The sequence below is a fragment of the Globicephala melas genome, chromosome 14 (genome assembly GCF_963455315.2).
Source record: "Globicephala melas chromosome 14, mGloMel1.2, whole genome shotgun sequence".
Lineage (NCBI taxonomy): Eukaryota > Metazoa > Chordata > Mammalia > Artiodactyla > Delphinidae > Globicephala > Globicephala melas.
In genome coordinates, this window is record NC_083327.1 from 6,952,313 (window position 1) to 6,977,729 (window position 25,417).

Genomic DNA, 25,417 nt, shown 5'->3' on the forward strand with positions numbered 1-25,417 from the left:
GCTTTGCCCTCCACACCCCTGTTGCTGCGCTCTCCTCCGTGGCTCCGAAGCCTCCCCCTCCACCACCCACAGTCTCCGCCCGCGAAGGGACTCTTAGTGTGTGGAAACCTTTCCTCCTTCACGGCTCGCTCCCACTGGTGCAGGTCCCGTCCCTACCCTTTTGTCTCTGTTTTTTCTTTTTTCTTGTCCCTACCCAGGTACGTGGGGGGTTTCTTGCCTTTGGGGAGGTCTGAGGTCTTCTGCCAGCGTTCAGTAGGTGTTCTGTAGGAGTTGTTCCACGTGTAGATGTATTTCTGATGTATCTGTGGGGAGGAGGGTGATCTCCATGTCTTACTCTTCCGCCATCTTGAACCATACATATTTTTAAAACCCTTTGAACAGTACTGGCTTACCAAAACCTTTTTTTTTTCTTTTTTTTTACAGTGAATTGATTTCCCATTATGATTTTTTTTTCACTCAGACATTAACAGGCACCTAGAGTTGAATAAGACACTGATTCTACCTGTTATCCTTAGAGCCTGGTGAATCATTACCTGAATAATCTTTTAAGTAGACTTATGATAAGTACTTTAAAGAACAAGTATAAGGCACCCTACGACTGATGAAACAAGGCATTCATCTCTTCATGTGGACAACCAGAGGAGGTCAGGCTGGGTTTTCGGGTTTGGCTGTGCTGTGTAGGATGGAGGGGTCCACCATGTCTAGTGTCACGAAGGAGGCTCTCATAGATGATCAAGCAAGAAGGGTGATGGAGCAGAAGGTTGAAGGGAGATAATAAATGTATCCAAATCTCTTGTGGAGCTACAGCAATTGGACTTGGTGACTGGATGTGAAAGAGAAGTGAGAGAGGCAGGTATGGAGGACGAGTTATAGATTCCTGGCAGGAGCCCTAGCAGAATGGTGCGTGGGTTTACAGAGTTGGGGGGTGCTGGAAGAGGACCCAGTTTTGGTGGGAGGGTCCTAGATGTGGTGTCAGTGTGCTAAATTCAAATGCTGGTGAGAGAGCGGAGTGGGCGTGTTAGGCAGGCAGTTGGATGTGTGGACCTGCAACTCAGAGATAAACTGAGTTATAAATCTTGGCATCATTGGCCTGGAGAATCCAAAGCCCATGGTATATGAGACCATGGTGGGAGAGTGTAGACTGGGAAGAAAACGGGCCTAAACACTCACACTGAAAGGTTGAATAGGGAAGGAGGAAGCAGCAGGGGAGACTAAGACGCTTTCAGAGAGGTAACAACTAGCAATCAATGCCAGAGACTTTAAAATCAGCCGTGTGATCATTTTGCTTTTCATGCTGAGTGAGAATTCCTGTGTAATAGTAACTGTCTGTGAGAACCAGGGGATTGACTTTCGGATTCGTGCACCTGGGATTTCCTGGGCCTCCTGTATAACTGAAAAAAAACAAAGGTTATTTTTTCTACCACTTGACAATGTTATGAGAAAGTATTAAATAATGTCTATGATGCTAAAAATTAAATGTTAGGAGTAGGTGAATGTTGAAGCCAACGTCGTAACTAGGTGTTCTCTCAGTGGATAGTCACAGAGCCACTCTCAACCAAAAATGCCATTGCATTTATAGAGTTTAAGTATATGAAGCAGCATTTTTTTCTGCCTGCAAATATTGTTACCATTTATTGATGGCAGTTTGATAAAACATGGTTCCAGTCATATGGGAGTCGCCACTGGGGGTGAACACTGCGCCTCCCACGTGGTTAGGAATCACCTTTCTTTTCTTTTCTGGTGTTAACTCCAAAGATAAACCAGTCAAAGGACAATTCAGCATTATTAATGTATTAGGTAGGCTAGGCTAGGCTTGGAAGAGTTCGAATCACTTTAAAAGTTGTCTATAATCAATAAAATAGGTATTAATTTTCACAACGTTCTTTGCAAGGCAGGTATACTTGAAACAATCTATTAATAGGTGTTGTTTTTCCTCCTAGGGCTCCCTGGGGATCCAAGGCCCCCAAGGTCCACCTGGGAAAGAGGGTCAGAGGGTAAGTAGACACAGAACAACTGGCAGGCATTACTAACTCAGGGGTTACTTGTTTCTGAACACTTATAAAAATAAAATCAAAATCCAGCAAGCAGATGGGCTTGAGGAAAATATCAACTACCTGAAAGCCGAAATTTGAGATTTTGACAGCGCTTTTACAATCCAGAAAATTCTATATATTTTCCAGATTGTGGAATGTGGAAATATAATTTGGGTGAAATGAATTAACCATAATTTGATCTGAAGCACGTTGGTCCTCTTTTGGGGTTTTTGAGTTAAGCTCATCTTTGCAGAGTTAAGTTTGATGGGTTCTATTTGTGGAGTTCTAGCCTGTTCATGAATCCTGTAAAGACTGTGGATATTAACTACATTCCTTAGCCAAATTAAATTGTTGACATTAGTGACTCTTTGTAGTTACTCTCCTGCCTTTGAGATAAAGTATGTAATATGTGGATACATTGTACTTGCCTGGGAGTATAGCAATCACCTTCCAGGGCAGTTAGGCTTAGTGGCTCCCCCTAAAAGGAACCCCTGCAGTGACAGATAATTGGTCAGCTCTGCATGAACACTTTCTGCAAGGGGGCACCCCATTCTTGTCGCTAATTGTTATTAACTGTTTTCAAATCATGTTGAAGTCTCCAGACATTTTATGTGTGCTTTCTTATAGGAGTAGTATTTTGAACTTCTGTTACCTTACGGATGAGAGTTGTGTAACTCACAGAGCATAGATGACTTGCCTGAAGTCATAGAACTACTAAAAAGTCGAGCCAGAACTTGAATTTGGGGCTTCTGGCTTTGGATACCATGTTCTCTTTTACTGTCTCAGTCTATTAACCCCAAATCTCTTTTCAGTCATTTAAATTTATTATTCCCAGTTCTGCCCACTGGACTAGATGATGTCTAAGTTTTCTCAGTTAGAACATTTCTGTGTCCAGTTTTTATTCCCAGTGGCTATTTCAGTGAACATAAAAGGGCTTAATAAGTTTTGATGGCTAAGAAAATAAAAGGGAAAATGTTGTGAATAATAGCTAACATTTATCAGCTGCCTACAATGTGCTAAATGATTCATATTTCATTTATTTCTCACAATAGCTCTGTGAAGTAAGTTCTACTGTAGCCCTCACAGAGAAAACTGAGTTCGAACACTTTGCTAGAAAGTGGACTCTGCTGGTATTTTAAAATTATTTACAAAGTAGTCACATTTGGGTTCTAGTCTCAACACCTGTGTGTACAATTGTAGTTTCCCCTTTTAGCTCTCCAGCCCCTCTCTATCCAAGAGTTCATTAATCCACATGATCAATGTTTTAAATAGCCTTGGGGAAACATAGACGATTACTTCCCTAGATCTATGTTTTTGAGGCTGCCTTAAGCGTTTTCACCCACTGGGGGCAGAGGACTAGATGAAATGATCATGTGAAGTTAATTTCCAAGCTTCTTATTCTATTTTCTCACAGTCATGACCAAGATGTCTGTTGTATCTAGGACCATGTTTCTGAATTAATTTCGGTCTGCAGCATCCAGGGAACATTTTCCTTCTAGTAACTACCCCTTCCTGGAAACTGAGTGATAAATTATACTCCCTAGTTAATATCCAAAATACATAAGGAACTCATGCAACTCAATAGCAAAAAAAACCCAATAACCCCATTTAAAAATGGGCAAAGGACCTGAATAGACACTTCTCAAAAGAAGACATACACATGGACAACAGGTATATGAAAAGGTAGCTAATCATCAAGGAAATGCAAACCAAAACCACAGTGAGCTGTCACCTCAAACCAGCTAGAATGGCTAGTATCAGAAAGACAAGAGATAAGAAGTGTTGGCCAGGGTGTGGGGAATAGGGAACCCTCGTGCACTGTTGGTGGGAATGTAAACTGGTACAGCCAGTGTGGAAAAGAGTATGGAGGTTCCTCCAGAAAAGTAAAAATAGAACTACCTTACGACCCAGCACTCCCACTTCTGGGTGTGTATCTAAAGGGAGGAAGTCAGTATTTCGAAGAGATATGCGTACTCCCATGATATGGAAACAACCTAAAGGTCTATTGACAGATGAATGGATAAAGAAAATGTGATTACACACACACACACACACACACACAGTGGAATATTATTCAGCCTTAATAAAGAAGTAGGTCTTGCCACTTGTGATACCATGGAGGAACCTGGAGGACTTTATGCTACATGAAAGAAGCCAGACACAGAAAGACAAATACGCCTTTGCATGTGGAATCTGGGAATGTAAAATCCATAGAAACAGAGTAGACTGGTGGTCACTGGAGGCTGAGGGGAGAAGGGGGTAAGAGAAGATGTCAGTCAAGGGGTACGATTTTTAGTTATACAAGATGGATAAGTTCTGGGGACTTAATGTACAGCAATGAGACTGTAGTTAATATTGTGTTGTATACTTGAAATTGGCTAAAAGGGTAGATCTTAAGTGTTTTCACGACAAAAAACAGTAACTATTTGTGAGGGGATGGATATGTTAATTAGCTTGATTGTGGTGATTTTCAAAATGCATATCACATCAAGTTGTATACCTTAAATATATAAAATTTTAATTGTCAACAATAACTCAGTAAAGTACAACGATAAATAGGTTTTTAATTTCAACTCCAATAAAAAACCCTAGGTGGTTTGAGATGGAAATTATGGAGTGAGGTGGGCGAAGCTAGACAGTATGTCTGAATTCTTCCCCCTGTGGCAGAGCTTTTCTTTTTTTTTAATTTTGTGTGGTAAGAACATTTAACATGAGATCATCTCTCTTAACGAATTTTAAGCATACAAGGAAATTGTACTTCTGACTTGTACTGACAGGTGGTCAATTCAAGGTGCCTCCTCCTTTATTTTAATGAAAACTTCTTCCCAGTCAGATCTTCATCCATCCTGCGATTGTGCAGTTGCCTTTCTTTATCACAGAGTAGGAATTGACCCTTGTGATTGTTAAATTTCATGTTCTGGATTTTAGTTTCTAATACCATTCTATTGTGTTTTTTGCCAGTGATACAGCTCCCAGATTTACATCACCTTAAATTTTGATAAGCCTACCCGTTGAGTCTTCATTCATATCACTAATAAATCCTGAGCAGAACAGGGCCTGAAAACTCTAACAACAGCAAAGCTGCCATCTTGTCTACCATTGATATTCATGTGACATGATACAAGTCATGTACAAATACATTCGGACTCTCCCTCCTTCCAACCCACATTTCTTAATTTGGCTTGTAAGATAATTATGAGAGTCTTTGTCAGACTAGCTGAAATAAAAAATATTCAGATGAGGCTCTTTGAAAATAGTAATGCTTCAAATTGAAATTGTACCCTAGCGAAGCTTACATTTCAGGAGAAGGTGAGTTAAAGAATAAATTAAACTTATGTAGTCTTCATGACAGTTTTGGAGGAACGTATTCAAATTGTAAAGTTCAACCACTATATTATGCAAATTTACTCCATTTATGAATATGTATAATTCAGATAATTTTATATTACTTTTATTGTAACTTATCAACAAGTAACAGTGTCAGAAACTAAGGAATGTAATAGAATTTTGTAGATAATGTAAGGCAAGGTTTATCAATATTACTGCTCTTTCACAAATGCCATATTTATAGAGGAGAGCATTTAGATCAGGTATTATTGATATTATACACATTTACAAATGATTATTTCCAAATGTACTCAGGGATTTATTCTGCTTTTTCAGCTACTTAAAAGTGAAGCAGATTAAAGGAAAAAGCATTCTTACGTATTTACATTTAGACCCATCTTAGTGCCACCATTTCTTCTCTGCTCAAGAGTTAGGCAGCACTCACCTCTTTTGGACATGCAAATGTACATGCATATGCAGGTGTGTGTGTGCATACACACAGACAGACACACACACACTGAAAGCTAAGACCTGTCATTTTTCACTTCACTGAACTTTGCAATAGAAAACAACAGAAAAATCTAGGAATTTAAAATTCTTTTCTATTGACCCATTGTCAAGAAAACTCATATTTTGATTACATGTGTTTGATCAGGAATGAATTGACTATCGCCAAGTTTATTGAAATGAAATATAAAATATGTGCAAGTTTATGCACCTTACTCCTAGGCATAATGTCTTTAAGGAAAGTAGAAGAAATCATTGATTTATTGGTTTTCCTCAATGATTAAATAGAGACTAGCCTGTATTCTACTAATACCTCTCAATTATGGTGAGTTTCAAACATAATTGTCACATGTAAGCATACCAAACATTATAGAAAATGTTAATAATACTACTAATAATACCACTGTTATTTTATTGAGGCTTAAATAAATATTATAAATATAAAAATTTTTTCTCTTTAACCCTTTGCGTAGAGTTTTCTATAAGCACGATAAAAACATTATTTTTTACCAAGTACCACACCAAAATTCTGTTTGAAATTTTCATTAGTTGACTTTCTTCTCTTTATTGTCTTGTAAGCTACTAAATTTTAGATAAGTGTTCATTTAATAAAACATCGTAGTAGTATGATTCTTGTACTTAAAAGCTGCTGTTAACCATAACAGTGTTTGGTGGTGATATATATCTGAGATTTGTGGCCTTTTTTTTTTTTTCTTAACCTCCTTATTTGAATCTCTTATATGCCATTGCTTTTTCCGTTTGTTATCTTTTTGATAACAAGTGAAACATTTGGCTGGCATATTTTGGGATCTCACATCCTTTATAGATTAACACAATTTTAAAAATTCAGCTAATGTTGAATATTGACCCTGAGCCGCAGGTGGGAGTGTGTCAGGGAGCAGTAAGGGAAAGCAGCATGGGGACCACCTGCCTGGACACCAAGGGGCTGTCCAGCCCATGGTGGCAGAGAAAGACCAGCAGGGGGACCGGGATACTGCAGAGCCAGGAAGTCAACAGAAGGGCGTTTCAAGATGCATGGAGGGTTCAACAGCATTAAAATTTGGAAAAAATTTGGGGGAGAGATACTGGATAAAAGGAGAGGTGGCTGGAATTGGTACCAGCTGAGAGAGAAGTTTTAGTTGAATAAATAAATGGGAGAGCATTAGAAACAAAAATTGCAAGAAAAGATGTGAGGGAATTAGGGGGTGAATTGTGAGGAAGGAGAGGCAGCAGTGGGGAATCGGGGAAAAAGAGAAGGACGGGAATTGGATGTGAGCCCAAGAAGGTGTCTTGATGAAAAGTGGAATATTTCAGACGGCTGAGCATGTTCGTGGACGTTTACATGAGACATCTCAAAAGAACTGGCATTTATAAAAATCCCCTCTAAGATGTAGATTCCTTATAGGATTTCCTAATATTCCTAATACCCAAAACATAAAAAATAAGTATCATTTTAATGTAACCTTGGATTTCTCCTTTATAGTCACATTAAAGTGCATGTCTGAACAATCTCAGGGCCTTTTGTTAAAGTCCCTCTGGGTCTGTGAAAGAACATTTATTGGTGAATCAGCTAGTGACTGCCCCGACCAGAAGTTTGTTCGGCTGGACCAAGATGCCACCACACTCTTGCATTCTTTGTTGCTGGATCCTCATTTTGATCCTGAAGAGAAATTTTATGTTTTAAATGCTTACAAGCCACCCTGTGTCTTTTATTTTAATTAATTTTTATTGGCGTACAGTTGCTTTACAATGTTGTGTTAGTTTCTACTGTACAGCAAAATGAAGCAGCTATACGTATACATACATCCCCTCCGTTTTGGATTTCCTTCCCATTTAGGTCACCACAGTGCGTTAAGTAGAGTTCCCCGTGCTATACAGTATGTTCTCATTAGTTATCTGTTTTATACATAGTATCAATAGTGTATATGTGTCAATCCCAATCTCCCAATTCCTCCCACCTCCCCATTGGTATCCGTACATTTTTTCTCTATGTCTGTGTCTTTATTTCTGCTTTGCAAATAACGTCATGTATACCATTTTTCTAGATACCACATATATGCCTTTAAATACAATACTTGTCTTTCTCTTTCTGACTTACTTCACTCTGTATGACACTCTCTAGGTCCGTCCACATCTCTACAAATGACGCAATTTCATTCCTTTTAATGGTTGAGTAATATTCCATTGTATATATGTGCCACATCTTCTTCATCCATTCCTCTGTTGAATATTTAGGTTGCGTCCATGTACTGGCTATTGTAAATAGTGCTGCTATGTCAGTTTAGCTTCTCTGCCTGTGCTTGTCCTTTTTTTTTTTTCATTTTTATTCCTTCCAGGAAGCCATCCATTTAATTTCCTCCTTTTAACATTTTTGTGCAGATTCTACTTTTTTTACTCTCCCTTGAAGTGCTTGCTCCAAACCACCCTGAACCCTGCATCTGGGGTCAGGGTTCCTTGTGTCCTAAACAGCATGGAGAACTCACCCTACTTAGCGTGTGTCCCATCAGGGTGTGTCCTTCCACACCAGCCCAGACTTGATGGCAAAGGAACTGAGTCATATTTCCTTCACGAGGGGGGAGTCTGATGGTCAGTCCTGCAAAGGCACAGAGGACAGGGCAGACCATGTGTCTGCTGGCTTCTTAGTGTGTAAGCAACATAGGGGATTATGTGGAGGCAATTCAGATCACCTGGGTTTAAACCCGAGCCTCACCACCTCTTAGCTTTGTGATCCTGGGCAAGTTCCTCAGCCTTTCTGCCGCTCTGTTTCCTCACTTAGAAGACAGAGATTCTAATAACCCCTACCTACCTGGAAGAGCTGTTGAAAGGAGTGTGCCAGGTAGGGGTTAGCTGTTGTGATTCTCACCTGCGACCTGCGGATCTGAAGCTGTGTGCAGACGGGAAAGGAAGTATGTGAACTCAGAGTATTAGGACTTGATTAAAGAGAATGTCTAATTGGTCAAGAAAAACTACTGAAAGTAAAATGACTGCTTTAACTACCACTCCATTGAACTCATTTTATTTAACTTTTTTTTTTTTTTTTTTTTTTTTTTGCGGTACGCGGGCCTCTCACTGCTGTGGCCTCTCCCGTTGCGGAGCACAGGCTCAGCGGCCATGGCTCACGGGCCCAGCCGCTCCGTGGCATGTGGGATCTTCCCAGACCGGGGCACGACCCTGTGTCCTCTGCATCGGCAGGCGGACGCTCAACCACTGTGCCACCAGGGAAGCCCCATTTTATTTAACTTTTACTTGAATTCCTACTTTATTTGGATGTCCATGCTCATGTTCTAATGCCCCAGAAGCTTTATGAAGCCCAATGTTTATCCAGTTTCACAATAAACAAGTATATTAACAAGTTTGGAAATGTCGAGTAGATTAAGTTGTTTTCCTTGAAGAAGCAGAGATGAGTGTCCTCATTGTGGAGTAGCTAAGACCTTAATGTTTGTTTTGTGAACAAATTTGTGCCGATCATGTATAAGTTCATAAGGCATTCATGGAAAAACCACTTGTTCTTCTTTTGGCTTGTTTGTTTCTGAGCTGGCTTATATGCATTACCTAAGGCAACACAAGTAACATCAATTATGTTCTCATAATTAGTGAGTTATATCCATCTCCTCAGGAAAAAGGACGTCAAAATCACTGCTTCTGTGAAATCAATGCACACCACAGGACTCATCCAAGTAAAATTTTCCTTAAGCTGAATTGTTTTTATGGGGCTTGACGTATTTTTCAAGTGAAATTATGCCATTATGGCCTGGCCATGACCCGTGGCAGCTTTAAATAGAACACACACAAACCCACTAAAGCAGGTCAGAACTGCCTCACAGTGTGGTCAACACAAGCGTCTCTTCTTGCTTAGGAGGGGGCTGACTTCAGAGCTGTAGAATGACCTCAGAGTTTCAATGAAGTGAGTTCGGGGCCTGGGGAAACCACTCTGATTTTCTGTAGTTGTAATTCCACTATTTTACATGTGCTTGAACATGGGAGAGGAGACTTATAAAGAATGGATAGTGATGAACTTTCAGTTTCAGGAAGTAGTTTGGTTAGTTGCACATTAAGGTGAGAGGAGAATATCAGATTGTCTTCTTATCTTTATGTGTTGAAACCGACAGTGCCCTTTAGAATGCATAGTGAGTGCATCCGTAATTCTGCTCAGCCCCCAAATCAATGCCTGGTGTCCTTGTACCAAGGATTAGTATTGCTGAGAGAAAAAAGTCAACACATTATTTTAAATAATACTTTTAACCCTGGTCCCATGTAGAACATAAATGTGGAGGGAAAGCATCTTTTTTGCTTGGGATCCATGTATAAATATGTAAACACACATGTTGTAAAGAGCAACTTAGAGGTTTTGCGTCCTATAACTAGTGGTTTGTGTTTATTGCACGTCTTAAACTCCCTGGCATTCAGATGACATCTTTTCCCACTTACTTCCTGTGATATTTCCTGAGGATTTCTTTCTGGTTTTTCTTTTTCTTTTCTTTTCTTTTTTTTTTTTTTTGCGGTACGCGGGCCTCTCACTGTTGTGGCCTCTCCCGTTGCGGAGTACAGGCTCCGGAAGCGCAGGCTCAGCGGCCATGGCTCACGGGCCCAGCCGCTCCGCGGCATGTGGGATCTTCCCAGACCGGGACACGAACCCGTGTCCCCTGCATCGGCAGGCGGACTCTCAACCACTGCGCCACCAGGGAAGCCCCTGAGGATTTCTTCTTAAGGATTAGAGAGTTTCGGAGAGATACCATCCATCTTTGACGCCATCTGCCATTTAGATGGGGAACTGGGAAAGTGTGTACCCTGTTCAGGTCCAGAGAGCTATGCTGCTTTCCCCCAACTCCTTTCGTGAATGTGCAAAACCAACATGAGACTCAGAGGACAGAAATCATCAGATCTCCATACCTGACTCCTGTATGCAGAGTTCTGTACCTGACTTTGGGGAGCTGTTACTATCATTTCAGTACCTGATGCTGCCAGCTTTGCCTTTACTTGGCTTTCTTTCTAGAACCTCACTTATCATTTAGGATTATCTAGTTATTCACATTTTATCTATAAGACTATTAAAAATAACACTTATAAAAGGTCAATATTACATAATTGAGAAAACACTGAGTTAAATCAACCACTTAGTGAGAAAAGTATACTGTGGTATAATTTCTATGATATAATCATATGTTGGTATATTTTCTTATTGAAGTGTAGTTGATTTACAATATTATATCAGTTTCAGGTGTACGATATAGTGATTTGATATTTTTATAGATTGTACTCCATTTAAGTTATTACAAAATATGGCTATATTCCCCTGTGCTGTACAACATATCCTTGTTGCTTATTATTTTATACATTATAGTTTGTATCCCTTAATCCCCTACCCCAATCTTGTGGTCCCCCCATCCCTCTCCCCACTGGTAACCACTAGTTTGTTCTCTATACCTGTGAGTCTATTTCTGTTTTGTTATATTCATTCGTTTGTTTTATTTTTTAGATTCCACATATGAGTGGTAACATACAATATTTGTCTTTCTCTGTCTGACTTATTTCACTAAGCATAATAATCTCTAGGCCCATCTATGTTGCTGCAAATGGCAGAATTTCATTCATTTTTATTCTTTGGTAATTCCAGTGTATATATACATATCACACCTTCTTTATCTATTCATCTGTTATGGACACTTAGGTTGCTTCCATATCTCGGTTATTGTAGATAATGCTGCTATGAACATTGAGGTGCATGTATCTCTTCAAATTAGTGTTTTCATTTTCTTTGGATGTATACCCAGATGGAATTGTAGGATCATATGGTAGTTCTATTTTTGGTTTTTTGAGGAACCTCCATACTGTTTTCCACAGTGGCTGCACCAATTTACATTCCCACCAGCAGTGTACAAGGGCTCCCTTTTCTCCACATCCTCACCAACATTTATTATTTGTGATCTTTTAGATGATAGCTCTTCTCACAGGTGTGAAGTGATATTTATTTGATTTGCATTTCTCCAATGACTATAATGTTGAGCATCTTTTCATGTGCCTGTTGGCCATCCATATGCTTTGTTTAGAAAAATATCTATTCAGGTCTTCTGCTCATTTTTTAATTGAGTCGTTTGGATTTTTTTGATATTTAGTTGTATGAGCTGTATTTATATGTTGGATATTAACCCCTTATCAGTCATATCATTTGCAAATATTTTCTCCTGTTCAGTAGGTTGTCTTTTTGTTTTGTCAATGGTTTCATTTGATGTGCAAAAGCTTTTAAGTTTAATTAGGTCCAATTTGTTTATTTTTGCTTTTGTTTCCTTTGCCTTAGGAGATAGATCCAAAAAATATTGCTGTAATTTATGTCAAAAGAGTATTCGGCTGTTCTCTTCCAGAAGTTTTATGCTCTCCAGGCTTACATTTAGGTCTTTAATACATTTTGAGCTTAATTTTGTGTATGGTATGAGAAAATGTTCTGATGTCATTCTTTTACATGTAGCTGTCCAGTTTTCCCAGCAACACTTATTGGAAAGACAGTCTTTTATCCATTGCATAGTCTTGCCTCCATTGTCATTGATTAATTGACCATAAGTGTGTGGGTTTATTTCTGGGCTCTATTCTGTTCCATTGTTCTATGTGTTTGTTTTTGTGCCAGTACCATACTGTTTTGATGACTGTAGCTTTATAGTAGGGTGTGAAGTCAGGGAGTGTGGTACCTCCAGCTTTGTTCTTTTTCCTCAAAATTGCTTTGTCAATTAGGAGTCTTTTGTGGGTCCATATAAATTTTAGGATTATTTGTTCTAGTTCTGTGAAAAATGTCACAGATATTTTGATAGGGATTACATTAAATCTGTAGATTGTTTGGGGTAGTATGGACATTTAAACAATATTAATTCTTCCAGTTAAAGAACGTGGAATATCTTTCCATTTCTTGGTATCTTTTTCTGTATCTATTGAAACCAACATGTGATTTTTATTCTTCAATTTGTTAATATGGTGTATCACATTGATTTGTGGGTATTGAACTATCCTTGCTCCCTTGGAATAAATCACACTTGAGCATAGTGTATAGTATTCATAGTGATTCTTTTTATATATTGTGGAATTGGTTTGCTAATATTTTGTTCAGGATTTTTGCGTCTATAGTCATCACAGATATTGGCATGTTATTTTCTTTTTTTGTAGTGTCTTTGTCTGGTTTTGATATCAGAGTGATGGTGGGCTCATAGAATGAATCTGGGAGTGTTCCCTCCTCTTCAGTTTTTTGCAAGAGTTGGAGAAAGATAGGTATTAACTCTTCTTTGTATGTTTGGTAGAATTCCCATGTGAAGCCATCCAGTCCTGGACTTTTGTTTGCTGGGAGATTTTTTTATTACAAATTCAATCTCACTACTAGTGATCAATCTGTTCACATTGTCTATTTCTTCCTTATTCAGTCTTTGAAGTTTGTATGTTTCTAGAAATTTTTCCATTTCTTCTAGGTTGTCCAATTTGTTGGCACATAACTGTTTGTAGTATTCTCAAGATTTTTTGTGTCTCTATGATATCAGTTGTTATTTCTCTTTTTTTATTTCTTATTTCATTTATTTGAGTCTTCTCTCTTTCCTTTTGATGAGCCTAGTTAAAGTTTTATTAATTTTGATTATTTTAAAAGAAGAGAAACAGCTCTTAGTCTCTTAGATCTTTTCTATTGATTGTTGGTCTCTATTTTATTTATTTCCTGTTTGATCTTTATTATTTCCATCCTTCTTCTGACTTTGGGAAGAAGTTTGTTCTTCTTTTTCTAATTCCTTTAGATGGTGGATTAGGTTGTTTATTTGAGACTTTTCTTATTTCTTGAGGTAAGCCTGTATTTCATCCCATAGATTTTGGAGTGTTGTGTTTCCATTTTCATTTGCCTTGAGGTATTTTCTGATTTCCTTTTTGATTTCTTCATTGACCCACTGGTTTTTCTTAGTAGCATGTTGTTTAGTCTCCACTTGTTTGTGTTTCTCCAATTTTTCTTCCTGTAATTGATTTCTAATTTCATATCATTGTGGTCACAAAAATATGTTTGTTGTAATTTCTGTCCTTTAAATGTATTTAGATTTGTTTTGTAGCCTAGCATGTGATCTATCCTAGAGAAGTTTCATGTGCACTTGAGAAGAATGCTTTTGGATGGAATGTCCTCTATATATCTGTAAATCCATTTGGTCTGTTGTGGACCATGGCTGCTTTATTGACTTTCTATTTGGATGATCTGTCCATTGATATAAGTAGGGTATTAAAGTCCTCTATTATTTTTGTCAGTGTCTCCCTTTATGTCAGTTAATATTTGCTCTATATATTTAAGTGCTCCTGTTTTGGTTGCCTATACATTAACAAGTGTGATATCCTCTTCTTGTATTGATCCCTTTATCATTATATAATATCCTGTTGTCTTTTATTATAGACTTCGCTTTAAAGCCTATTTTATCTGATATGAGTATTGCTATCCTCACTTGCTTGTCATTTCTATTTTCATGAAATATCTTTTTCCATCCCCTAATTTTCAGTCTGTATGTTCTTAGCTCTGAAGTAAGTCTCTTGTTAGCACCATATAGATGGGTCTTGTTTTTCATCTAACCAGCCACCTTATGACTTTACTGGATCATTTAGTGCATTGACATTTAAAGTGCCTATTGATAGGTATGTACTTATTGCCATTCTGTTATTTGTTTTCTCGTTGTTTTTGTAGTTCTCTCTGTTCTTTTCTTCTTCTTTTAGTTTTTTCTCTTGTGGTCTGATAATTTTCTTTAGTGGCATGCTTGTGTTCCTTTATTTCTAGTTTTTGTGTATCTATTGTAGGTCCCTTTGTTTGTTTGTTTGTTTCATGGGATTTTTAACAGTCTTTTCCTGGAGGAAAAGGGAGAGTAGAGATGGTCCTTCCCAAAGTTCAGTTGCTGTAGGCAGCGCCTTTCAGTGTTTTCCCCAGGGATTCCTCACCCTGGGTCTTCCCTGGAAGGCTGGAGGTCAAGGAGGGTAGAGAGGATGCTCCTTTAACTTAACTTAGCTGTGGGCAGCTCTTCCTAGCTGGTTTCAAAGGATTTCTCACCCAGGGTAGAGATGATGAGGGTTTCCCTTGCACCTTCCTCCCCATCCTGGTCTTTGTTAGGATATGAGGGTGGGACGGCAGGTGCTCTGGGAATCTGGGGTTTGCCTCCCCAGAGCTGTGGTGGGTACAAAGAGATGGTGGCAGGTGGGGGCCTTGGGCCTGGCACAGGATACAGGCTGCAGGCTGCAGGGCTCAGGCATGGGTCTGTTGTAGGTTCTCTTTTTTTTAATTATAAGCTTTTTCCTTTATTAATTTATGTATCAACATTATTTAACATATGCCACAACATACCCAGTATTAACATGCTTGCAAAATGGACTTTTGGAGGCATGAAAAAAATTTAATGATAAGACTGTAGACACACTTCTGATTCGGACAGTTTGCATGCATATAGTTGTGCAATAAACTGCTAAAGGTTCATTTTACAAAAATTACCCTAATTACTATTTAAAGTATTTTTAAATATTGCCTATACTATATAATTCCATAGAATATCTTGAAATTATATGTTGTAGCTTCTTGATTTGTGGTCACCATGTGGTTCACATATGTTGACCTATCACTGAATCTACTTATTTTAAACTGATACACATTTAAGTTTAAACACATTCTAATGACATTTTTTACTCCTCTTTCCGATGTTTTGTGTTTTTTATGTCATATTTTACATCTTAGTGTCTATCCCTTCACTGTTTGTTAGCTGCAGTTGATTTTACAATTTTTGTCTTTTAGTCTTCATACTTGTTTATTTAAGTGGTTGATCCATAGCCTTTACCATATATTTGTCTTTACTAGTGAGATTTTTCCTTTCTTCTAAATTCTCACTTTTTGTTGTAGTCTTTTCTTTTCCACTTAGAGCAGACCCTTTAGCATTTCTTGTAGGGTCAGTTTAGTATTGATGAACTTTTTTAGTTTTTTTGCTCATCTGAGAAGTTCTCTATCTCTCATTTAATTCTGAATAATAACCTTGCTGGGTAGGGTATCCTAGATTGTAGGTTTTTCTGTTTCAGGACTTTAAATATATCATGAAACTCCCTTCTTGTCTGAAAAGTTTCTGCAGAAAAATCAACTGATAGCTTATGGTTGTTCCCTGTGACTCTTTGTTTCTTTCTTGTTGCCTTTAAAATTCTCTTTATCTTTAACTTTTGCCATTCTAATTATATGGCTTTGTGTGGGTCTCTGGATCCATCTTGTTAGGGCCTCTCTGTGCTTCCTGTGCCTAAAAATCTCTTTCCTTCTCCAGCTTTGGGAAGTTTTCAGCTATTAATGTCAGCAAATATATTTTTGACCCCCTTTTCTCTCTCTCTTCTTCTGGGACCCCTATAATGTGAATATTAGTATGCTTGATATTGTCCCATAGCTCTCTTAAACTGTTCTTTTTAAAATTCTTGTTTCTTTTTGCTCTTCTATTTGGGTCATGTTCGTTATTCTGTCTTCTAGATCATTTATGTGCTCTTCCATATCACCTAATCTGCTGTTCATTCCTTCTAGTGTGTTTTTCATTTCAGCTATTGAATGATTTGCTTCTGTCTGATTCTTTATTATATTTTCTAGTTCCTTGTTAAAATTTTAACTGTGCTCACCCCTTATTTTCTCTAATTCAGTTAGCATTTTTACTACTAATTTTTTGAATTCGTTATCTGGTAAGTTTTTTATTTCTGTTTCATTATTTCTTTTTCTTAGGGGTCTTCTCTTCCTCGTTCAATTGAGACAAATTCCTCTATCTTCTCATTTTGCTTAACTTTGTCTGTCTCTATGAAATTAGATGAAACAGTTACCTATGGTGGTCTTGAAGGGATGCCCTTACGTGGGAGTGTCCCTATACAGCCTGCATGTACTTTGTGGCTTTGGCAGGATTGCTGGATTGATGTGAACAGAAGTCACATCTTTCCTGAGGGCGTGCTGACAGCCATCAGATTGGTAGGAGGAGGCACTAGAGCTCGAGGGGCTGGAGCCGGAACCAGGTTTGAGCCTGTGCTTCCACTCTGCTCAGTGGCCATCACTGCCCCACAGGGGTGGGTCTGGTCTCAAGTTGCTGGAGCAGAAGCCCTGAGGTTTGGGTGTGAGTTAGCTCTGTTCTCTTCAAGTGTGTGCTCTCCCACCCCAGCACTGGAGTCCCCACCCCAGAGGGGAGCTGTTGTGCTGCAGCAAGAGCGCCTGGGGTGGGCACTCAGCATGGGTCACGGTGGGGTCCGTGGTGAGCCCCCTGTGCTCAGAGACCCAGACTACTCCTGATGCCCTGCTGGTGCAGGTACTGATGATGGTGACCTCTGTCCTGCTCAGAGGTCGCTTCAGGTCTGAGCCACTTCTGTGCCTCACAGCCAAGCCCTCACACTGGTGTGGATCTGTGTCATGAAGCACGTGTGGCTGGAGCTTTCACTTGGCTCCGTCTGGACGTGCAAGCTGGGGCAGTCATAGGAAACTGGGCAGCCACCCGTGCATTTTCAATTCACCCTCTGCACCCTGCTTCAGGGGCAAGCAAGCGTGTACTCACTCCTCCTGAGCAGAGTCCAGGCTTCCCACTGCCCTCCTGTCAGTCCCACTGGCCCTCCAGCCAACCAAGGGGACTTGTCTCCCCTTCGTGGGACACCAGGACTGGGGAAGTCGGTCTGCAGCTCTCACCACTCACTCCCCAGGGGAGGGTGTCCATCTGTGTCAGCCCTCCGGGCACGGATCCCGACCTGATCACTTCTCTTCCATTCCTAACCAATTCTGTGTGGCTCTTTCTCACAGCCTTGCTTGCACGGGAGTCTTTCTGCCAGTTTCCAGTTCGTTTTCAGTGAGAATTATTCCACATGTAGATGTATTTTTGATGTGTCTGTCGGAGGAAGTGAGTTCCGTGTCTTCCTCCTCTGCCATCGTGATCTCCTCCCCAGTGAGAGTTTATTTTGCATTCTTACTCTCGTCATATGAGGTACCATTTCTACTAGGAATATAAAGCTTTCAAACATTGTTAAGTATCTGTGATATTATATATATTTGAATGATGTGCATTTGTCATCGGACGTTTTTCAGTTCTTTTTTTATGTGCTCTGGGGGCTATATGTTGTACATGTGTATAAATAAGTAAATATAAAGTCTTCCATCACATTAGTCCCTATCTCAGAGATTCAGTGAGGAATCAGCATAGACTGTAGAAATTGCCTAGTCTTCGTCCCTTTGTCATGTGATGCATTTCTCGGAGCAATAGTATATCATTCAGTACTTCGCATATTAGCTTCTTGTGCTTGTCGTAACTGATGAGGCCCCGAACAGCATGTGATTTCTTATTAAGCAAGTGGCTTCACCATCAACTCCTTCACGTAATAAGGTGTGACAACATTTGGGAGATTTCTTAATAACGTTTTGGAGTTCTTGTCCGTTAGATGTTCTTCAAGATATAACATCAGAATTTCAGGGAACTTTGAAAAAGATTTTAAGGAATGACATTGGCCTATTTTTTCTGAAAATTTGTGCTTCACCGTTTTCTCCTAGTATCCTGCCCCCCAGGTACTCCTGCCCACTCTAGCTGGGTGTCTCCAAAACTGCCTCAGATAGAGTTGCTGCAGCAATGGAGCAGGCAGGAAGAAGGAAAAGAGGCTAATATACATTAATGTCCAACAGATGTCTCCAAGGGAGTCGTTGTGTGGCCAGAAAAAGAATCCCCCACTTTTGCCTCACACTAGGACTGGTAGGAAAGATAAATCAGTGGAACAAGCTGTTGGGAGACAACTTGTAGCTCAGTCTAATTAGAATCAGGTAAAAAAGAGACACAGTAGAGATGTAACCCTGTCTTAGTGAGACCAGGCCACCCCTTAAAGTTAAATATCACAGCGGGTTAATGACAGTGAACCTGTGGTGAACTTCACTGTATGTAGGGAGTCTCTGCTGTGCCCTTGAAGCAGCAGACAGAGTGCCCTGGGGAGCCTGCAGCAAGAACGAGCTTGTAACCAGTGGTTTTGTTACAGTAATACACGCATAGATCATTAAGCCACAATGAGCTGAGGTTCTTATTCATTTAAATGAAGGGTCAGGGCTTCCCTGGTGGCGCAGTGGTTGGGAGTCCGCCTGCCGATGCAGGGGACATGGGCTCGTGCCCCGGTCCGGGAAGATCCCACATGCCGCAGAGCAGCTGTGCCCGTGAGCCATGGCCGCTGAGCCTGCGCGTCCGGAGCCTGTGCTCCGCAACGGAAGAGGCCACAGCAGTGAGAGGCCCGCCTACCGCAAATAATAATAATAATAATAATAAAAAAATAAAATAAAATAAATGAAGGGTCAAATGACAGTATTTGTATTGTAGCAGCATGGCTTTATAAGCTGTCTCTGTTATTTGCATTAGTAAAGAGGAAATGTTTTATATGTTCCAAATCGGATCCTGCTCTAAAAGTCTTATTTATTTATGCGATTACACCCAAGGGCTGGTCTCTGCTGTAGAAGAAGATCACCATCTCATGGGGACTTCTCCAAACTGGAGGCACTCAGAAACTGAGTCCCAGAGAGACTGGCAGCCACTTCAGATGAATGGGTCTGGGGGGCGGGCCCATTTCAGGGACATCAAACTGTCACATTTTAGAGCTGAAAGGAGGCTGTTGTGTCATTCCAGTCCACCAATTAAGGAAACTGAGGGTCAGAAATATTTAGCAGTTCTCCAAGTCTGGACGGCTATTATCCTCTTTAACTGTTCTGTGTAAGAAGCGTCCACTGTCTGTTTGGTGGCTTCATGCCAAAATCCAGATTTGCGTGTTGAGAATTTAACCAAAGCCACTTTATTTCTCTAATTAAGACCACACGTAATGAGGGACAAATGTAGATAGGTATAGTTGGTCCTTTCGTGGTCTCCACACGTTGTAAAACCTGCACATTCTGCCCCTGAGTCCTGCTTACCTTGCAGCAGAATGGGGAACCTGCACTGCCTGGTCAGTGAAGTCCGAGCTGCTCTTTTCCAGATTAATTTGTGACTGCAGGCAAATCACTCAAGATTCTAATCTGTTTCATCACAGTTTAGCTCTCAGTTATATTATGGGATTAAGCCAGAGGCACTTTGAATGGACTCTGGCGACCAGTGTTCTCTGAAAGAGTCTTATAAGTATTACCTGCTCAGCCACAGAAACACTCAAAGAGAATGGAAAAGTGGGAGGCCCTTTCTGCCAGGGTGGCGACATGCTAATGCTCCCGTATCAGTATCTTTCTTCAGAAGATCACACTGAACCCCTTAGCAGCTATTTGGTACGTTTACCATTGGAAGTGTCAAGTACAAAGTAAATTATCCATTTGAGACACAGTGACTATCTATGTGGGTGGCGGCCAAAACCAAGAATTAATCACAAGTTATTAATCAATTTGGGAAATACAAACTTACATGTTTTCAAAAATGCAAAACCTTTGCAACATGAAACATTTTTATGGCCTAATGACTTGAAAGTCAGCAAATTATGTTCCTAATAAATAATACAAGACCTCATCTTTGTAAAATTCCATAGTATTTTCAGTTACCTTAGATGATAGTACAGAATTCTCAAAGTAAGTTTAACTTTATGACACTTTAGTTTTTTTCAATATGTTATATTTCAATTCTCAGGGGAGAGCAGAGATATAGCAAAATAAATGTGGTGTAACAGTCCTAAGAAAAGTTGGAAATTTTTCTTTTATGGGATATAAGTAGACTACACAGTACTCACTTCTAAATTTCTTGAAACAGTTGTATTCAGAGTAGCTCTTGTACTCTGCAGAAATAGCTTAGACCCTACTTTTCCTCATTTTCCTTTAAAAGCAGTAAACTTTTGACTGGATTTTTTCATGAATTGTTATAGATACATTTGACACTTTTAATATGTTCAGCACAAACATATACATACATGTATGTGTGTATATCTATGTAGGTGTTATCATTGTGCTTTTCAAATTCATAACTACATACAACATATGCTGGGACCACTATACTGTGTTCTTTGTGACTTGTGGTTCTAAAATCACTAAACAGTGCACACCGTGAACAAGGATTGTTATTTGTATCATCAGAGATGTTTACAGTGTGTCTATGAGATAATGAAAAAGAATATCTAAAAATATATTTAGTGCCTTGATTGTACATACAATTTGATATTGTAAACACATATAATTTATACACATTCAATAATAATGATAATATATTTTTATTCAATAGTAATAACGTCTTAATAAAATTAACCCTAGAAATATAATGAAAAGAGTTAAATACCATTGAAGAAAACATTTACACTTTTCTGCCATACTGAAGGCTGTCACTTCAACTCTCCATTGGCCATGTGTTTCTACAACGTTCCAAATTTTTTGCAGAAATATTTCAATAACATACACTTAAATTGTGTTTAAATTTAAATTAAACATTTCAATTGTGCACTTATTCAATTGTGTTCATAGTTTATCTTCAGAAGAATTTGAGGGTCTTATAAATCCAATCAAACCAAAATCTGTACACTAAGAGGAGAAGACAAGAGATAATTAATAAAAAGTAGGAAAAAGATGAAAATAAGGGGAAAGACCTATATTGAGGGAAGCAACTACATTTGAACAAAAACCTGAGAGATCTGAGAGTCTATTTATTTATTCAAGAAATGTCTGAGTGCCTATTTTGTGTTGAGGTACCATGGAAGGTGGCTTAGATCAGGTTTCCCCAAAAGCAGCATCTAAGATGGGATTCCTGTGCATGTGATTTTCAGAAGAAATCTCTAAGAGAGTGAGGAAAGCAGGAAAAAGGAAGAGTGCAGGCAGAAATGTGGTTTCCCAAGTCTAGTCTCAGCATTATCTCACGAGGCACTCTGGAGCACCACAGGATCTGTCCTATGCTGGGGTTAGGGGCCACGTTTTGATACCCACCAACCACACAAGGTGGGGAAATGTGCAGTAACTTCTCAGGTATCTCCAGGCAAGTTAGCTCCTATAGAGTGAAGCAAACCTCTAGGAAAGGCACTGGCAGAAGCCATTAGCAGCTGACACCCATGGCAGCTGGACACCAAGCCTGGCACCAACAGCACCTGCACCAGAGGTGAAATAAAAGACCATACTCATCACCAGTGCAGAATCCTCAAGGGCTTTCAAGCAGAAATGAAGACATGATGAAAACTTTGATAATAGTGACCTCACCATGAGAGTGAGAGAGACAGCGACCTAGAGACAGAGAGAGAGTGTGTGTTTTATGTTGAAACAGATGATAGAACTATTCCTTTAGGCTGAGCTGAGGTGCCAGGCACCACCCTTTTGCACTAGGAGCTCTGGTCTGAAGCACCAGGTGCAAGGCATCTAGGCTACACCTTAAGAGCAAATGAAACTAGATGAAGCATGAAGGAAAAGGGGCAAAAAAGGACATGCCTAATGTTTCATAAAGAACTGTCTTGGGATTGGCTAGCAAGATGGCAGAGTAGAAGGAAATGAGCTCACCCCTTCTTACAAAAACACCCAAATCACAACTAACCTCTGAACAACCATCGACAAAAATACTCCACACTGGAACCAACCAAAAAAGATACCCTACATCCAAAGCCACAGTGAGACAGTAGGAGGGGCACACCCCACAATAAAATCAAATCCCATACCTGCCAGTGGGCAACCCACAAACTGGAAAATAATTATACCACAGAAGTTCTCCCACAGGAGTGAAAGTTCTGAGTCCTACGTCAGGCTTCCCAGCCTGGGAGTCTAGCAATGGGAGGAGGAGCCCCCAGAGAGTCTGGCTTTGAAGGCCAGCTGGGTTTGATCGCAGGAATTCCACAGGATGGGGGAAACAGAAACTCTACTCTTGGAGGGTGCACACAAGGTCCTGTGTGTACCAGGACCCAGGGAAAAAAGCAGTGACCTCATAAGAGACCAGGACAGACTTAGTACTGGAGGGTCTCCTGCAGAGGGTGGGGGTGGCTGTGGCTCACTGTGGAGACAAAGACACTGGTGGTGGTAATTCTGGGGAGCACTCATTGGCGTGAGCCCTCCTGGAGGCCACCATTTCCTCCACAAGAAGTGGCCCCACCCTACAGCCTGTAGGTTCCAGTGCTGGGATGCCTCAGGCCAAACAACCAACAGGACAGGAACACAGCCCACCCACCAGCAGACAGGCTACTTAAAGTCTTCCTGAGCATGGCCCTGCCCACCACAGCAACAATACCCAGCTCCACCCACCAGTGTGCAGGAACACATCCCTCCCACCAGGAAACCTGCACAAGCCTCTTAGATAGCCTCATCCACCAGAGGGCAGACAGCAAAAGCAAGAACTACAATCCTGCAGCCCGTGGAATGAAAACTGCAATCACAGAAAGTTAGACAAAATGAGATGGCAGAGGAATATGTTCCAAATGAAGGAAAAAGATAAAACCCTAGAAGAACAACTAAGTGAAGTGGAGACAGGCAACCTACCTGAAAAAGAATTCAGAATAATGATAGTGAAGATGATCCAAGATCTCAGAAAAAGAATGGAGGCACAGATCAAGAAGATGCAAGAAATGTTTAAGACCTAGAAGAACTAAAGATCAAATGAACAGAGATGAACAATACAATAGCTGAAATAAAAAATACACTAAAGGAATCAATAGCAGAGTAACTAAGCAGAAGAACGGATAAGTGACCTGGAAGACAGAATGGTGGAAATCACTGCTGTGGAACAGAATAAAGAAAAAAAGAATGAAAAGAAATGAAGACAGTCTAAGAGACCTCTGGGACAACATTAAACAACAGCATTTGCATTATAGGGGTCCCAGAAGGAGAAGAGAGAGAGAAAGGACCTGAGAAAATATTTGAAGAGGTAATAGCTGAAAACTTATCTAACATGGGAAAGGAAACTGTCACCCAAGTCCAGGAAGCACTGAGAGTCCTAGGCAGGAAAAACCCAAGGAGGAGCATGCTGAGACACATAGTAATCAAACTGGCAAAAATTAAAGACAAAGAAAAAGTACTAAAAGCAACAAGGGAAAAGTAACAACCCTAACACTAACCCTAGCCCTAACCCTAACCTTAACCCTAACATACAAGGGAACTCCTGTAAAATTATCAGCTGATTTCTCAGCAGAAACTGCAGGCCAGAAGGGAGTGGCATGATATATTTAAAGTGGTGAAAGGGAAGAACCTACAACGAAGAATACTCTACCCAGCAAGGCCATCATTCAGATTTCATGGAGAAATCCAAAGCTTTACAGACAAGCAAAAGCTAAGAGAACTCAGCACCACCAGACCAGCTTTGCAGCAAATGCTAAAGGAACTTCTCTAAGTGGAAAAGAAGAGGCCACTACTAGAAACAAGAAAATTACGAATGGAAAAGCTCACCAGTAAAGGCAAACATAAAATATAGGTAGGAAATCATCTGCACATAAACATAATATCAAAACCAGCAATTCTGAGAAGAGGATAGAACTATTCTTTTAGTCTAATCAATAAGTAATAAAAGGCTAAACTCAGATCATGCTTGTAAAAACAAGTGATATGACCAGGTGGGACAGACATCAAGGAGAGAGAATGAGTAGAAACAAGGCAATGGATTTATGCATCAAAGTGTTTACTGAAGTACCAAATCTGAAATGGTGGTAGACCAAAGTAGAAAACGCTGGAGGAAAACATTCTTTTGGAGATGAGTCAGTTTGAAGCCTAAAGCATTAGAGCTGCGGAAAGGCTCTGAAAATGGAAATGCACCAGCCCCTTAAAACTTGAATCAAGATCATAAGAAAAAGGACAGAGTTTACTGTTAGAAAGTCATCAATGTGTGGGTGATAAATGAAGCCATCAGAGTGGGTAGGACGACCAAGGGGGAGACTGTGGGGAGGAAAGAACTGAGAGTAGACTTTGAAACTAGGATAAGCCTATATGTAAGAACGGGTGGTTAGGTGAATGAGAGAGTCAAAAGTATAAGAGAAATAGAACTAGAGGAAAGTTTTGAAAGAGACTGGAGATGATCACCTGATGGGAAGTGCTTCCAATGCATCAGGGCAGATGAGGGCTGAGGAAAAGCCATTGATGCCCTTGGATGAGGCTGGTTTCTAAGACTGGCTGTGCTGTGAAGACATAGGCATGACTTTTCACAGGTCTTGGGAGTGTAGTAGGTATTGAGAAAGTCAGCGTGGGGAGGTGTCGACTGAAAAAAAACACACAACCTAAAACTTGCAAGTTATGTTTTTTGGGGTGACCTTACTAAGGACTACAGCCTGGGAGACAGCCTCTCAGATAGCTCTGAGGAGGAACTGCTCCAAAGAGGTAAGGGAGGAATCAAGATATATAGGAGTTTTTGCTGAAAAAAATAATGTAGTCCAAAATCAAAAAATTACTGCTAATTACAAAAAACAGACATCTCAAACTAATGATTTTCGAGCTTTTCTGTTTATGGGAAGATGCAAAAATCTGGGCTCATTGAAATTACTCCTAAGGTATGCATCGTAACTACCTACGGCCAGTATCCAATACAGAATGTTTCCTGTTTTTCTCTATCCTGTATTCCCCTCAGGGCTACCATGGCTGATGGCTTGATGGAGGGCAACATTTGTTGTTTATTGCAATAGAGATGACATTCTTTGTCCACAGGATT

The 25,417-nt window shown here is 40.0% G+C and overlaps 1 protein-coding gene across 1 annotated transcript in view; it reads left to right on the forward strand.

Moving 5' to 3' along the window:
- The window catches only part of LOC115854745 (collagen alpha-1(XIX) chain), a 304,855-nt gene that overhangs the window by 196,100 nt on the left and 83,338 nt on the right, over window positions 1-25,417 (forward strand). Inside the window, exon 14 of the mRNA XM_060283962.1 lies at window positions 1,941-1,994. Coding sequence (XP_060139945.1) covers window positions 1,941-1,994 — 54 coding nt within the window. The remainder of the gene's footprint in view (window positions 1-1,940; window positions 1,995-25,417) is intronic.